Here is a 17,209-nt window from a genome sequence, read left to right on the forward strand (position 1 = left end):
ATGTTATCGCAAAGTCAGACTCTAGCCTGCTGCGCCCCACCCCACAGCTCTGTGTAATGGAGGTGGCTCTCTAGGAGAATAAATCCCAGATCTTTCCCTTGATCAGCCCAGCTCTTTCCATTGTCCACTGTGGGGGTGAGTGGAAGGCACAGAGCCTTGCCAGTTCCAGTTAGTCAGCAGTTGTGAGCCCCTACTTAGAGTAGAACAGAGCCAGCATCCTGGAGAAATACAGGGGAAACCGATGCCAGATAGGTAAAATAATTATGTACAAGACCTGTCCTGACAGAACATCAGAAACTAGTTGTAAAATCATACAGAGCACATCACTGAGTGATAGATAAAAGCATTTCTTGATTTACATTGTGCGAAGGGATCTCTCTAAACTCAAGGATAATGGCAAGAAGCTAGAGAAGACCTGGCTGCACCAAAGCTCTGAAAGACGAGAGGTCTCTTCCTGAGTTACCTATGATGCTTTGTTCCCAGGAACAGAGACAGAGTTAGCTGACACGGCCTTCGATCTGATCCTCCTGCTGTTAATGGAGCAGTGGAAATGGCTGTGTACCGAAAACATGCAGAAGTTCCTCCGCCTTGTTTTTGGAACGCTAGTTCAGAGGTAAGGTTGCTGAGCACTCTGTCACTTTAGAGCCTCGTTGCTAAGAAATTGGACATGAAACTTGCTTCTGTACTAGGAAGATTTTACTATAGTATTTAAAGAGCCTGCGACCTCAGCATTCTGGGGATGTGGGGAAGAAAGCTTTGTGTGACCACCACCTTGTCTAGAGTTTGAGTGTATATAATTCTCTGAGGTTTCTGACCTAGATAGCACAATGAATTACAGACATCGCCTCTGTTCCTAGTGCTTTACCTCAGTCTGTCTACTCCAGAACATCAATGTAACACATTAGAGATTCCTCACATGAGACACTGATTATCTCAGTCACCACTATGCATTGGTGTGACATTAGGAAAAGAAATTAAAGCCTTTCCCCTTGGGTCATTTAATCAAAAGTGAGCCCAATTCTCTCCCAAGTCTTCTGTCTCTCTATAGCCTATGGTTTCTGGCCTAGCTGTGTCTATTGTGTGAGTTTAAATCTGGATCCCTATGCTTTGTCTGGATGCTGTTTCTTTGTCTGTATGTCCATAACAAATGGCTTCTGCTCTGACTGTATCAACAGCACAGAAAGCATCACATGGGGAAGGCATGATGCTTTGCAGAAATCCTCAACAGAGTTCTACAGGATGAAGTCACTCACTCTAACTGACCCCAAATAATACAGTACTGAGTTATTCAGTAGCACACATAGGCTGCTTGCAGTGTTTATGGTGGATATTTGTTTGATAAGGTTTCTTTCAGCCTACTTTCTGTTTTTAACTTTATTACCATAGGACACATAGGCACATGAGTTACCTTTGGGTCAGGGCATGAAAGAATACATAAGATTAAAGCCATGCATTATCTCAGGTAATGTAACCTTGATTCCATGGGAAATCCAAGGCAAGGAAGGTTGGTTGGTACATCGTTCACTTAAATCCAAGTTAAAAAGGTGGAGAATATAGTTTTAAGTCTCATGTGACCTCAGAGTGTATTATTATTAACTCAGCTGCAAGGACTAGCAAAAGTTCCAGCGTCTTAGAACGTAAAAGATAATCTCGTAACAATATGGAACCACGCTCTGGCTCTGGGCTCAGTTTCCCAGTTTTATATCCCAGGCCCTGTGTCTGTCTTTCATTGCTGGGCAGTGGACATTTCTCTTGATTGTACATAGTGCTGACAGGACGGTAAAGCAGAGAGAGAAACACAGACTTGTAGCTTAGCTTTGTCAGGGCCTTACAGAGAGCCTGAAAGATTTATGAATAGCTGAATGCTTCTATGACTGACTTCTTATCCATCTTTAGGACCTTCCCTGTTCTCATGCTTGACATAATAATAAACACCTTTTCAGATCCTGAAGACCAGATGTCATTCACTTTTTTAATGCCATCTTCTCTCACTTTCCCCTGAATTAAGGAGCCCCCTTCTCTACTCACTCTTGTTGACAGTGGTACTTGTATTATATAAATTAGCCAGCTTCCCCAACGTCATGATTCACAGTAGGTTTTCTTGTTCCCAGGAGACATTTAGCAACACAGGGGGAGGTTTGGGTTGTCACAAAGGGAAGGAGGGTTGAAATGCCCCTTGGAAGGTATCTGGTGGGTAGAGATGCTGCTTGCTTTCTTAGTTACATAGAACATCCCCTGCTGTACTCCCCCACCCCACCCCTCTGCACACACAGTGATGACATAGTCTTCCCACAATGCCTCTAATGCTAAGATTGAGAAATAACTCCTTCACTGTTATCTTAAGAGCCACGAGGACCTGCACAGGTGCTGGGCCTGTTACAACCTCTTGAAATATCTGGCTGAATAAACATTTTCCCTCTTGATATTTTGTAGTTGTAACTCTAGTTCTGTTGTGTTTTACTCTGTTACCTGTGAGTGTTGCTAATTGGGCTTTTATTTCTCTTCACCCTTTATTGAACTTCCCTGTATTGATCGTAATGCTTTCAAGAGTGAAAACGTCCTCAGTAATGTAATCTGAAGTCTGGTAGAGTATGTCTAAATGGCATCTTGTAATATGTGAGCACTGGGGACCCCATTCCTCTGACCATGTACATGGTGAGTTGGCTTATGAACCAAGAAGCTATTCGGTAGGAACAAGACAGCATAGAAACATGAGGAGAAATTGGAAAAGAGATTGAAATCCATAATTTAGAAGTTAGAAGAAGTTAAGTTGCAGTGTGAATAACCCAGAATATTAAAGGACTTGGGCCACTCCAAACTCAGAACTCAGACCTTTATCTAGTTCCAAGGAGACCACTGAAGTCTTGCTATCTCAAAGGGAAGTTTGATCCACAAGGCACACCCCCAGGGATACATACACAGAAAAGGCCAGCCTCATTTCAGCATTCAGGGCAAGTGCAGTACCTCAGCTGGGGCAAATGGGATAGGAAAGGTAATGATTTGCTAGTCTGAGCTTTCTCTTGGCCCATTGGTAGAAATTTGTCTACGTAGTCTTATAACGTTCAACTCTACTTTAAAATACTGTCATACTGTCCAACTGGGATTCATTTCAGTCTTCTATCTTCAGTCATTTTTTTAAGTATTACTAAAGGCTGGCCAATAATGTACAAAAAAGACACGGGCCCTACTGTTTTAAGTTTTAAGATGTAATGAAGGTGAGCACAGAAACTCAGGTGTCGCCTTAGGTTGAAAGTGAGTGGTAGCAGAGCCAGCATTCAGCCCAGTGCTCAAAGCCTCGTCTGCACTGCCACAGGCTACCCCCGTGTTTTATACCCTCAGCTTGGTTTCCCCATCTGGAAAAGGGATCAATAATGCTATTTTCCTTTATATATACTAAAAAGTATCCAAGAATGATATTTGTTCGTCAGACTAGGAAATGATTAAAACATGCCTCATGTTTCTAATGGCTCCAAATTAGTCCCACTCTGTATTTAAGATCTCCACCTCACTTGAGTCTTCTGTTCCCTACTACAGTCATCATCACGTTTGTGCCTTACTGACCAACACAGAGTATCCAAACAATAGAGGCTTCATGAGGCCTTTGAAGCTGATTTAAACCAGTGGGTTCTTTTGTTAAAACAGCAACCAGCTCCAGAGTTAACTCTGAAGCAGAGCACCTGTGCCCTAGTCCAAGACATACAGACATATACCGTACTTAGTTTCAGTCATGTTTTCTAGATTTACTGTTCCTGATGAAAAGAGTATGAGAGTCAAACTACGTACCTTCTCTTTCCATCCCTCCACCTGGACACTTCTGTTAGCCCAGTTAGCCATACAGACAGCTGTCTGACGAGTGCACAGTAGTGACGCCCGTAAGTGACTCTACCTGTAATGGAACCCAAGAGGATGCACCTCTGAGTGCCCCTGACTACTCAGCTTTTCACTTTCCATTCTCCGGGATTCTGTTGTTTGCCTCTGTTTTGTTTTATGAGGTGAAGATACTATTTGGAAAAGCAGGAACATTGCCATGTGTTTGGTAGCAGTAAATGGCCTGAACAAAAGAATCTTGTGGCCACCCTAGAGAAATCTGTAACTCTGGTCAGTACTATTGTTCACGCAAGCTCGGTTGTTGTTGTTGTTCTTCAGGGAGCTTCTGCCAGAAAGGTCTGCTTTTTATCTACCCACTTTCTTCTTGGCCATTTTACTGTCTGTTAGTGCAAAGTTTAGAACTGTGGTGGTTGGCACTGTACCGCACCCTTCCATAGGCTAAACTTAAATGAGAACCACCTCCTTCCCTGTTTAAGACCCCTTTTTACTTACAAATTGTTTTCCCCATCTTTTTATTGTGTTTTTATTTGGCTCTCAGAATGCAGTCTAGCTTTATAATGGTCTAAAGACTTTTGTAATAGGAGGAAAAAGAGGGGGAAATCATGGTCTTTGAAGAATGGACCATTCCTCTCCATCTAGAGGCTTCAAGGTTTGACTCCTATAACCCACAGTCTTCCATTAACAAGTCCCCACATGTGTAGTCACATGAAGAAAACAGGGCTCACTTCAGAAGTTAGTATTTCAATGGATAATCTTATCGGCTTATATCTATTTACAATGTAGCAAATGTCTATTGAGAGATTAATTCACGCAGACATTAAATGTGACATTTTGAGCCTGTTTTACAGTTTAATCCATTTAAAGAGCTCTGTGAAAGGCTGTTACAATCTCTGCTTCTAACCTGGGGAATCTATGGTTTGTAAGGAATTGGGGTTCTTAAATCAAACCATAAAGTTCATAAAGAACACATGCATAAGCCAGAGTACGCTTTCCACTTTCCATCTGTAGTGACTCAACTTTCAGGATCAGATCTTTGCCCCATGGCTTTAAGGATAAGAACCAACCTGAAAATCACTGTTCTGAGTGGCAAACATTGCCTAAGAGGAGATGATCACATAGTCTATAGACTCCAAACTGCATGCACATTTCTCCAAGGAGCAAAGATAGCACCTCTGACTTCTGATGATAACCTCCATAATTGTCCCCTGGGCAAACCGTACTCATTACTTTTAAAAAGGTGTTTGTGTGGTAAGCAAAGAGGCTGGGAATTTGATCTCTACTGGAGCTGCACGAAACACACACCCGACACACCTACCCTGACCCCACTACAAGGGATGGCATGTAAGGTCCTAGTGTCCCATGACTGTCACACACATTTCTGTCTGAAACCTTAAATACTGGAGCCATATCCTTTTGCTAGGCACTTTGCTAGGCTCCTGCCCTTTATGTGCTTTAAGAAACATGGTGGCCATCACTGGCCACAGATGGCTGCTGTTGCTACTTTACTTTTCCTGAGCACTGTGCAGTCTTGGTGTCCAGGAGGGGAGAACCACCTAAATGTAGGTGCTGTGCCCCCTTAAAATGTCCTCACTTCCCCCATGTGGCGTCATTATCTCCATGCAGACACGCTTCCTTCTGCTGCTTCCTCACTCCCTGCTCCCTCAAAAGACCTATATCCAGAGCTGCCCTGACTCCAGGGACTCCCGCCAGATTGTAAGCACACTCTCGCTAGCTGCAGAGGCGGGGCAGGGAGACACAGAGTAAATTCAACCTCATGACCCCTCCTTCTGAGCCAACATTGGAGGAGTTCTGCTCTGTGCCAGGCTTATAAATCTCCCTTGATTGTTGATGGTGTGGAGAGAGTGGGGGAGGAAAGCTCAAGAGAAGTTAGATGCCCAAAAAAGGCATCGTTAAGTCAAAGGCAAGTGTTGCACGCATGCGTGGCTGACCTGATGTCGGCTTCTGTGTTGGGAACATCCAATTATGTAACAAGGAGAACTCCTTATTTGGGAGGAAAGGGGAGTGAGGATAGCAGTCTAAGCCAGGGAACGAATGAATCCAGTTCGTGCAAACATCTTGTGTCTGAAAACAGAAGAAATTTTACAATTCCCTGTATGCATCAGAATTGGATGTAGGAAACTGGAAAAGTACTCAGAACTAGTCTGGGTTGGAGGGAAGGAGAGATGGACTGTGCCCCATTGATGGTAGAGGGTTTGTGGCAGGAAGACCCAGCCAAGGTAAGGGGTAAAATTATTTTGGAGCCCTGATGTAGAGAAAAGGAATGAGAAGAAGCTGGAGCTCCCTGCCGAGATGCCCAGAGCCGTGCCATGATAAAAATAGGAGCCAGGCCAGCATCGGAGTACGTGAGTGCCATGTCCACGGCTCTGCCCTCCCTGTGGCCCCACAGATGGCATCAGACCCTGTGTCAGAAGGGCAGCAGACACATTCCTGGCGTCTTTGTCTACATTTCTTAAAGTGAGAGTGAGAGAAAATGAATGTGTGTTTGTGCAGTGGGGACATCTGGAGATGAAATTACCTGACATGGTAGAGAGCAAAGTTTCAGTGACCTGGGAGGAGAGGAGAGTAAAAGTACATGAAGTCACTAAGTACAGCAAGAAAAAGAAAAGGACATGACAGTTGAAATCCAACAAGCAGTAAACTGAGGAGAAAAAGTAAATATTAAACAGCAATTTCTAGGGCTTATGCTAGGTCATGGAGTCCTCTTAGGAAAGCTATTGCTCAACAAGCCATCTCTCAAGAAAGTGTAGAAGGTGGTGGCAGAGATGGGACCATTGGAGTTTGTGGGCTGCCCAGTGGGATACCCATGTGTGTGTGTCTCCCAACGACAGTCAGTAATGGCTGATGTGAACACTATTGCTACTCTTCCCTTAGGTCACTCTGAAGTCATAGGTGTTATCTAGGTAGAACTCTGCTCCAGCTGACTTTCTTGGTGCATATTTAACAGCCCAAGGGGCCCTTGTGACATTAGTTACTTATTAAGGGAAACCCAAGGCCTGCCACCCAAAGAACACAAGCAGTTACAATAGGAAAGAACCTGGCATTTATTACATTCTCACTAGCAGGTCAGCCTACTCCTCACTGTATGTGCCGATGTGCAGTTCTACCTGATAGACATCCCACTCACTGCCTGAACAGTTCCTTCCGCACATGCTGCCTGCCTCCCTTTTGTACAGCTTCCTCACAAAACACAACCTGCTAAACTCTGCCTCACTACCCGCCAGGATCTTAGTCCCTCCTAGTCTTTAGTTTTCCCCAGACTGGTCTCTGGGTCAGATGCATCTGATGGTACTACATACATCCATTTCCATCAGCAGGCTCTGACTTTCCTCTAAAGCACTCCTGGGCCAGAGGTTAGTCTGTCCCAGTCTTTCTTTTCTACATCCTGTCCACAACTAGAGAAAGAATATCAAAACAGTTCAGTCACCGGGAGACAAGTGCTATGTCTCTTTACTCTAAACCTCACTCCTTCCAGTTCAGCTCCAGTGTCGTGCATTGTGTCACACCTGACTTCTTCCTGTAACAGCTTCTCTTAAAAAAGCATATGCTTTTGTGGGAGCACCAGATCCTTTAACTCAAGTAAGTCTTCAGTTTCTTGTATTAGGTCATTTCTGGCCTACCGTATCATTGACTTGGGCTGATTTTAACAGTGCTGAAATTAGAAGTTCTGTGCAGGGATAGCTTCCCTCAAATCGTATCGTGTCTCCATGATTGGAAGGAATACCACGCCTCATCCACTAGGCCTGTTACAGGGAAGCCCTCTGTGGCTGGGCCAGGAAGGACCCCAGCAGTTTTGTCTACCATATACACTGTCTGCTTTGCATTTGGGGGATGTCACTTGCTCTAAATTCATATTATGTTAAAGACACCTATTACCTGAGAATCTCCACTTACTGTGGTAATAAATAATATTTCAATATGTTATAATGTAATATAAGATTGTAATAGATGTGCAGTAACTTGAGTTTCTGTTGCCTGTGAATTGTGTGTTCTTCTGTGTATTTTGTAGTGTTCTTAAATTCTCATATATTCCAATGGAAGTACAGCATAATTTATAATAAAATGAAGGAGAAAACCAGAATATTGGGACATTTAAACCCAAAGAGACTGTCATTTCTCAAGCCACATTATTGGTACTTGGTCCCTACCTGCAACTACAACTAGGAAGCTGACAGTCTGAGGTTTTGGCAACAGCATTAGACTATGTAAGATTCTTGAGGGCAAAGATTCTGCTTATTCAGAGTTGTGTCTCGAACTCCTACTCTGACACACTGAAGACACTGCCTGAAATTACGTTAAATGAGCAGATGTGCAAGATCAGATGCAGTTTCATTTGTCTCAGTACGTCTCATGACTAGTGAGAACTCCAGACACCCTCAGCAGTGCCAGGGGACAAGAGGCACGAAGAAACAAAGTCCTCCCAGACTTTTCCCATAAAATATCTGCAGCTGATAAACTGAGCATCTCTAGTACCCAGAGCTGCGGTTGGACCTGCTCTCAGACTCTCCTTTAGGTATCTCCCACAGCAGGACCATTCTCCTTCCTGAAACAGCACAGTGCCCTTGCTCATCTTGGCCCCACTGTGAGGACCCACTGATGCTATGCTCTCTGGGAGCTGACCCTGATGTTGCACAATGTCTGCTCTCTACCCCCATCCACATAGAGAGAATGTAGGCATTGAAATCAGGCAGACTGCCTCACTCGCTGTGTGACTTAGGGAGCAAGTCTTACTCACTGACCGGAGTTGCTGTGTGACTTAGGGAGCAAGTCTTACTCACTGACTGGAGTTGCTGTGTGACTTAGGGAGCAAGTCTTACTCACTGACCGGAGTTGTTTGGGAGAAAGCTAATGTGGAATAATTTTAAAGAGGAAGGTATGTTTGGAGCCGGACCTTATCAGACAGGTATTGTTTAAGCTAAGTAGTATTTCAAATGGTGCAGCACGTGTAAATGGAGCACATTACTTATACTTTTAAATAGAAAATAACTCATTAATTTTGAATGTTTTTAATCTAGTTCTCTGAATGATGCATGTCTGTGGCTTGGAAAATGAGTGCCAAAGTTCTCCCTCTAAGCACCAGGTGGCACTGCAGGTTAAGAAATACCATTCCCTTCTGTAAGGAAGACTTAATTTCGCAGAGTAGTTCTGCCCGGGTGATGATAATACCTAAGTGTTGTTCCATAATTGAGAAGCCACTCCACGGTGTGGGTGACATCAACAGGCTGAGTGTCCTTCATCTTTCACATCCCCTCTTCTCCCTGGACCTGGTGGGTTCCAGCACACTGTTCTCTGGTGGCCTTTTGAGTGGATTCCATCCCTTAAGAGTTCAGTGCTGGAACTGTTGCATTCAGAACAGAATGAACTAGAGGTCTTTGGTAATAATGAGTCTGTCAGACATCTGAATTCTGGAAGAATTTTGTCAGTACTCTGAGATAGCCCATACTTAGGCCCTTTGGATCCTAAAGCCTTAGATATGCATGCATGAGACTGCCCTGGTGCTAGGAGCCTTAGGAACAGATCATACAGCCATGGGAATTTCATGTTTCTTTCAGCCAGGCACTGAGAGCCCATGGCTCACGGCTGTTAGCCTGCCTTAGAGAAGCAATCCATATTAATGCTCACTTTTGATCCCCTTCCCTCAGATTCAGCCTGGGGCTCCCACATGCTAGGCAAGTGCACTGCCACTGAACTGTACTCCATTATGAGCCTCACTCTGTCCTTAGAGTTGCCATCAAATGCCTGTCAGGGAAGAAAGTTGGACAGTGGAGCAGTGAAGGAACAGGTGTGCACTGCCAGTGAAGGAGCAGGTGTGCACTGCCAGTGAAGGAGCAGGTGTGCACTGCCAGTGAAGGAACAGGTGTGCACTGCCAGTGAAGGAGCAGGTGTGCACTGCCAGTGAAGGAGCAGGTGTGCACTGCCAGTGAAGGAGCAGGTGTGCACTGCCAGTGAAGGAACAGGTGTGCACTGCCAGTGAAGGAGCGGGTGTGCACTGCCAGTGAAGGAGCGGGTGTGCACTGCCAGTGAAGGAGCGGGTGTGCACTGCCAGTGAAGGAGCGGGTGTGCACTGCCAGTGAAGGAGCGGGTGTGAATTCCAGGGATGTGCTTCAGTCTCACTCCAAGGGTATGGCAGCAACAATGGGCTGCGGCTCTCAGGGAGAAATAGGGTTCCCTGTGCCTCAACCTTCTGCGTAGTGCAGCATCAAGATTAGCCCCCAACAGCCCTTCCTTTCTTCCTGGTGTCTTTTCTAGTTTTACACATTATTTCCCTATGCTTTCTAACTATAGCAGATTCACACAGAGTGCCACCATGCAGAAGCCCTGGAGCTGCTATAATGCCATCCTTGTGTCCTTAGTATCTTTCCTTGGTGTCAGGATAGCCTTCAACTTGAGAAACTTTTGAAAAATCATCCTAAAGACAGGAAAGCAGAAGCCAGGGCCATTAGATGACACCCACACCAAGTGGTTTCCCCATGCTGCTCACTTTTCTTCCTCTCCTGCTCTCCTGCTAGGATTTCCTGTATTTTTCTCTTGCACATCTGTTTCTCCTGTTGATCCATTTTCTACAAGACTGATATTTTCCAGCCTTCTGTAGCCATTTTCACAGCCTGTCTTGAAGTCTTGTGTCTGCATATTTAGACAGCATCCCAAGTAATTCTCTTCCAAATCTTGGCTGTGCATACTCTGGTGCTTCTAACACTGGTGACATTTGGAAGCAGGACCCCTCCTGATAAAGAGCTCACAATTACCTAGCTCTTTTTCCTCTGCCTCCTTTCTTCTTTCCCTGCAGTAGCGACTACACCCTCAGCCAAGAGGGGAGCACCCCTGTGAGTTAGTTACCAGGAACAGTAGGGGTCCTGGTTGTCAGGACAACTACTAACTTTCTGCTTCTTCCTTCCTTTGTGTCTGGCCTTTCTTCCTGGTACTCCAGTGCTAAGGACTTCCCACACCTCGCTGCCCTTTCCCCTTGGCTGACTCAATCTTCCTTTGAATGAGTGGCCCTTTTTACCTTCCCACCTCAGCCACCTCCCTGTCTTTGCCCTCCACTGAGAAAGGCAGGCTCAGGATTACAACCTGAAGATTGAATGAACCAGACCTGCAGTTCACATGGGGCCAAAGAGGGGACATGAGACATTGTGGGTCCTCTAGTCTCTGTAATGAAAGTGTCCTTGTTTAGAAAACTGAGATTAAACTTTGAGGAGATTCTGACATAACTTTCACCCTTCACCTAACAGGCTTCTCTGCAATCTGGTTAGTTACTCTACCAGTGGCTTACTGATCTTGTCTGTTTTCCTCAGCCTGCTGGAAAGGAGGGAAACTGAGGCATGAAGTGCAAAGCTCACTGTCTTCTGCTGTCCTATTCTCTGGGTCTGATAGGGTTCTTACTCTGTCACATGTACAAACACAGCATCTTCAGAAACATTTTCTGTTTTCATTTTTCTCATTTCATCTTGGTAACTTTTTGAAGATGGAGTAGGAATTGGTCCTGTTTTAAAAGCCAGTCAGAGGTGTTTGATGTTATGCTGTGGTTTCTAACAAACGGTGGCGGGAGAGGGCTTGGCCATCATCAGAGGCAGATTTATGTAATACATCGTCAAATTAAAATCTTAAAAGTATCACAGTGTCCAGCTCTGGAACAAATAACTTCAGACCACCTCTTGCAGTCAGTCTTATTTCTGCCAGAATCTACAAGTGTCTCCTTTCTGTGCCGTATTTATTAGAAAGGGAGCCAGCTTTTGATATTTGTCTGTGTCCCCACCCCATACCCCTCTGGCCATATTCTTTTCTTCTTTCTAATTTCAAAAAACAGTTTGGAAGCAGCTTGGCGTTGTTCCGTCCATCAGAAACGCTTCCTAAAGCACATGGTGACTTAGTCATCATAGACATCTCTCTCATGTTTGACTTTCAGTCCTTTCTGTCCTTGGGGCTTATTTGCCAAGAAAACCAACAGAAAGAGGCATAGGCAGCTGGCAGCTGTCTCCCTTCCCCAGGATTTATAGTGTGTAGAAGAAGCCATGGCTGGGCCACTAGCCCTCGCCTTCACCCCTTGTCCTTCTACTGTGATGCATAAGCACATGTGACTTGCCTGTGGCGTAGATTTTTTATAATAAATTCTTTATTCTAGATCACCTAACTTATTACCACCATATTCCTGACAACATCCACCTACAGCTGGTGTACTGGCACACAGGCTAACTTGATTGGTGATTGAGCTTTCAAAAAGTTCATTACTAGGAAAGTAGATCTAAGGTCTATGGCCAAACATTTATGCAAACACATAAACAAAGCATTTTTATATTGTATACAGTCTACTGGAGTTTTGTTTTGTACGGGTTGATTGGTTGGTGGTCTGCTCTGGGAGTTTGTTTGGCTTGTTTTGGTTCTGTTCACCACGGGTTCACCATGTAGCCCAGGCTAGCTTCAAACTCTTGATCCTTCTATCTCATTTTCCAAAGTTCTGGGATTGCAAGTCAATGCCACCATGCCCATTGCTTGCTTTTTTGCTTGTTTTGGGACAGTCTCACTTTGTAGCCTAGGTTGGCCTCACTGGGATTCTCTTGCCTCAGCCTCAAAGTGCTGGGATTACAGGTTTACACTGCCATATTCCTTCTTGTGTTTTAAACCTGTCACTGGCCCCCACCAGTGTTTTGTGTTGCTTTGGTCTTAGTGGTTTGTTTTTATTTGTTTGTTTGTTTTGTGGATCGTTTATCTGTATGTCTGTTTGTTTAAGATGGGGCTTCATGTATCCAAGGAGACCTCAGATTCAATATGTAGCCGAGGATACCCATGAAGGTCTAATCCTGTTGCCTCTACCTCTTGAGTGCTGGGATGACAGATGTAGGTCACCACACCAGGTTTGTGTTTGGTGTCATAGTCTGCAGTAACTCACAGATTCTGACCACAGACACCAGAAAGTATAGAAAAGAAGTTCTGCCGAAAGCCATCATTCAAGGACAAGAGAGGAGTTGAAGACAATAGGTAAAGTAAAAACTGGAAAAGCATTGCTTCCCATGGAAAATCAAAGCAGATGAGAGAAACTAGGATTCGCAGAAAACAAAACAGAGTGAGACTTTAAAGCATACTGCTTTATGAGCTATTTAAGCAATGGAATTGAAATATTGGCACCAGAAGTATTCATGAAGGTTATAGACTAGAACTGGGTAGATATTGGATAGATCACTATGTGTTTGTCACTGCTTTGATAAATGCTCCATGAGGTAGCCTAGTAGGTAAGCTAGACTCCTGCCCTCCAAACTGTAAGGCTTATTCTTTGGAAACATACAAAAAGCTGTACTCCAGTACAGAGGTTTGGTGAATGTGTGAACAAATTGCACACACACACACACACACAAGTCTAATGAGGGGAAACAAGAATCAGCATCAAGTGAGATGAAGATTGATACTGAGATCAGATCTAGGTGAACACTAAGAAATGGAGCGGGGATGTAGACTGAGTAATGCAGTTCAAGTGGTGATGGAGCTGATGGAGCAGTGGCCGGCACACTAGCATACAGGAGCTAAGGTGTGGCTCAAACTTAGGAAAGAATGGCTTTTAAAGAGAGCCAGTAATGGATTTCAACGTCATGCCGATTGGGATAGCTGGACTATGAGCTACTTACACTGAGAAAGTGGTTATTCAACAAACAAATGGTGTGTAGTCTATGTTGTATCACTTCCGTTTTGGTTTCTTTGAAAGGAAAATGGTCTAATAAGAATGAACAAACATGATGAGGGTAGACTTGAAGTCTACAATAAAAATGGAAATAATAATAGAGAATTTAAAGTATTTTGTATGTTTTGGTTTGTTGTTGTTCTTGTTGTTGTTTTTGCTAAGAATTATACCTATGCCAGGCATATAATAGACAAGCATTCTTCCCCTGAGCTGTGTTTGCAGCCTGGAGATACAGCTCAGCTAACCTGGAACCTGTGATCTCCTCACTGGTCCTTGTCAGCAATCCCTTCTTCATGTACCACTACAACTGGCTTTATGTATCCATGTACCTAACATAGGTAAATCCAGTCCATGAAACTGGATGAATTTATATCTGCCACTAGAGATCCAAGATCCATAAAAAGGATGGGTTGTGATCATTTGGAGATGAACTGCAGATGACAAATGTCTTGCCTTAAAAAAAAAATGGTTACAGGTTATGGCTCCTAACATTCTATCTCTGGAAGTTTCTGAAGCACATTATGAAATAGATGTTATCTGAACATTCAGGAAAGAAAACAGTGAGTTCGAGAGAATGGAATAGACTCTGTAGGGAACATGTTCTGCCTGGTTATGGTAGCTTCTTTGACAGGATTATGAAAGGAAATAGTGTCTGAATTTTAACAGCTAGCTGTTTCTTATGATATGTGTATAGAAAAGATGGGCATACTAGACACACACATATAGATGGTGATGATGATGGTGGTGATAATGATGGTGGTGGTGATAATGATGGTGATGGTGATGATGATGGTGGTGATGGTGATGATGATGGTGGTGATAATGATGATGATGGTGATGATGATGGTGGTGGTGATGGTGGTGGTGGTGATGATGATGGTGATGATGATGGTGATGGTGATGATGATGATGTCGTCATCCGGGGAAGCAATTTCTAGTGATGGAGCAATTGTTCCTCCCGGTCCCCTCTTCTGTGTTTTTTTTTCATAAATAACTTTGGAAGCAACTCAACCCTAGAGGAATGACAAGGCGAATACTGCTGACATTGCTGGCTTAACTGAAGGCTATGAATGTTTTAATGTACATGTGTGGACTGCAGATGCAGGATCAGTTAGTGCCTTTGTGTGTGCCTAAAAGTCATGGACTTTTGACAGAATTTATCCAGATCAAAGAAGGTCTGGCTGCTAAGCAGGTCACTTCTCAGGCAAGCTTGGTTCTGGTGAAGAAAGGAATCATGAAGCAACACAAGTCCACAGGATGGAGTCTTTTTCTCCATCACTCAAGACATCATGAGGTGGCTGATGGGTGTCCTGCTTTGAAGTTAAAGGAGTCAAGTGTGTATAATGTATGGAAGAAACGTAAGAGAGGAGTAAAACTGCAATGCACCCTCCTTAGAGATTTACCCAGAGGCTAGAACCAAAACAAGTGACTGGAATTCACAGAGACAACATTTTAAAGGTACTTCTAATATTCCAAAATTATACTTTTAATTAAGCTTCCATAGAATCACAATGCTAATGGATGGCAGAAGTAAAATAAAAGCCAATTTCTAGACTCAACAGACAAGCCCTGATTGTGCCTTGAACTTATAGAGAGGGCTATGCTTCAATGGAAGTTGAATAGGAGTAAGTTCCCTATCAGTTCTTAAGTTGTTTGTTCTTTTAAGCCACCTATTATAAAGGTCTTTCACTGTTCCCAGCATGGACATGTGTAGAATTACTGAAACTGAGAAAGTCACCTCTATGGAGGACCTTGCTTAAGATCCTCAATTTTTTAATGAATAATAGCTTAGCATTTCTAACTTGTAGATTCCTAATATTTAAAAAATAAAACAATAACTGTTAGGGGATAGAGAGATAGCTCCAAGGCTAAGAGCATTTGCTGCTCTCCTAGAAGTCCTGGGTTTGATTCCCAGCACCCACATAATGATAACTCCGATCCCAGAGGATATGCTGCCCTCCTGTGACCCCTACAGGTATCAGCCACATATGTGGTACATAAGCAGACATGGAGGCAATATACCTATGCACATAAAATAAATTAAAAAATATGTTACCTGCAATTCTTAATTATTAAAAATATTTTTTTTACTAAAACCATTGCCTGTTTGCCCTAGATATCAAAATACAAAACCAGATTCTTAAGTTGTAGTGTTAAGGTCTCATTTTGGTGGACATGACTTAAAGATGTGGCCCATGAAGCGTGGATCTGACCACAAAAGCAAAGGTCACCGAAGGCTTGTGCATACTCGGTAAGCCATTTTAGATTTCACAGTAGGTGCATGGAGGAAGATGCTAGGGCTCCTCACCCTCAGACTTCATTTCCTCCTGATTCTTCTCCAGTGGAGGACAGGAAAGGACGCTGACCTAAATCCACAGTCAGGGCAGCAGAAGTGAACTTTCTCAGACAGCTGAGGAACTTGGTCTGGCTGGGTTATCAGACTGAGGGCAGTAAAGCTTCAGACTGATGCGGGGCTTGTGACTAAAACACAAGGAGGGGCCGTGGCAGGAAGACAGGCTGAGACAGGAAGCAGAGGGAAAGAAGCTGCTTTATCAAGTGTGAAATTGACAAAAGCAACTTACTTAATGGAAAAGGCCCTGAGTCCGCACTGTGCCTCCCCAGGGCCTGCTTCCTCTCCCGCTCTATAGATCGGTGCTGCTAAGCCAGTGTGCAGCGTGCTAAGTATATAATTTGCAGGTACCCTGAGGTGGCTGATGTTTCTAGGAAATTAAAAATGGCTTGGGATGTCTCAAAATTCCTATTCCATTATACTGTATTATTGTATTAAAACTTTTCTAAAAACTTCTATCCACAGTAAAGGAACAAATTCTATATTGAAACTGAATGCACATGTATACAGACATGCATACAGGTACACATGCATATTTATTTTTTTCCATTTTTTCTTTATTAACTTGAGTATTTCTTATTTACATTTCGAATGTTATTCCTTTCCCAGTTTCCGGGCCAACATCCCCCTAACCCCTCCCCCTCCCCTTCTCTATGGCTGTTCCCCTCCCCATCCTCCCCCCATTACCGCCCTCCCCCCAACAATCACGTTCACTGGGGATTCAGTCTTGGCAGGACCAAGGGCTTCCTCTTCCACTGGTGCTCATTGCTACCTATGAGGTTGGAGCCCAGGGTCAGTCCATGTATAGTCTTTGGGTAGTGGCTTAGTCCCTGGAAGCTCTGGTTGCTTGGCATTGTTGTTCATATGGGGTCTTGAGCCCCTTCAAGCTCTTCCAGTTCTTTCTCTGATTCCTTCAACGAGGGTCCCGTTCCCAGTTCAGTGGTTTGCTGCTGGCATTCGCCTATGTATTTACTGTATTCTGGCTGTGTCTCTCAGGAGCGATCTACATCCGGTTCCTGTCAGCCTGTACTTCTTTGCTTCATCCATCTTGTCTAATTGGGTGGCTGTATATGTATGGACCACAACACATGCATATTTAATCTGTATATACTTAGGCACATACATACATGAGAAACAAAAGTATCCATATATATACTCTTCTATATTTTCTACTCTGTTTCTAGATTTCTTAAAATGTTGATACAAGCAATAACACATGTTCTCCAATGCTGTTCAATCACAATTTGAGGGATATTGTGCTAAACTGCCAAGCTTTTAAAACCACTGTGAAAGTAGCCTGATATATTGGCTATGAAAGACCTAAGTCTAAGGCGGTGATTCTC

The 17,209-nt window shown here is 43.8% G+C and overlaps 1 protein-coding gene across 5 annotated transcripts in view; it reads left to right on the top strand.

The window, feature by feature from the left end:
- Snx19 (sorting nexin 19) overlaps positions 1–17,209 on the top strand; it is a 44,630-nt gene that overhangs the window by 9,866 nt on the left and 17,555 nt on the right. For all 5 annotated transcript variants that reach the window (NR_190791.1, XR_015626607.1, NM_001429802.1 and 2 more), the window contains 1 exon segment: positions 484–613. Coding sequence is in view for 3 of the 5 variants with exons in the window: in NM_001429802.1 (NP_001416731.1) it covers positions 484–613 (130 nt within the window). In the remaining 2 variants the exon portion in view is untranslated.

Source organism: Rattus norvegicus, chromosome 8 (genome assembly GCF_021556685.1).
Source record: "Rattus norvegicus strain SHRSP/BbbUtx chromosome 8, alternate assembly SHRSP_T2T, whole genome shotgun sequence".
In the NCBI taxonomy this organism is placed as follows: Eukaryota; Metazoa; Chordata; class Mammalia; order Rodentia; family Muridae; genus Rattus; species Rattus norvegicus.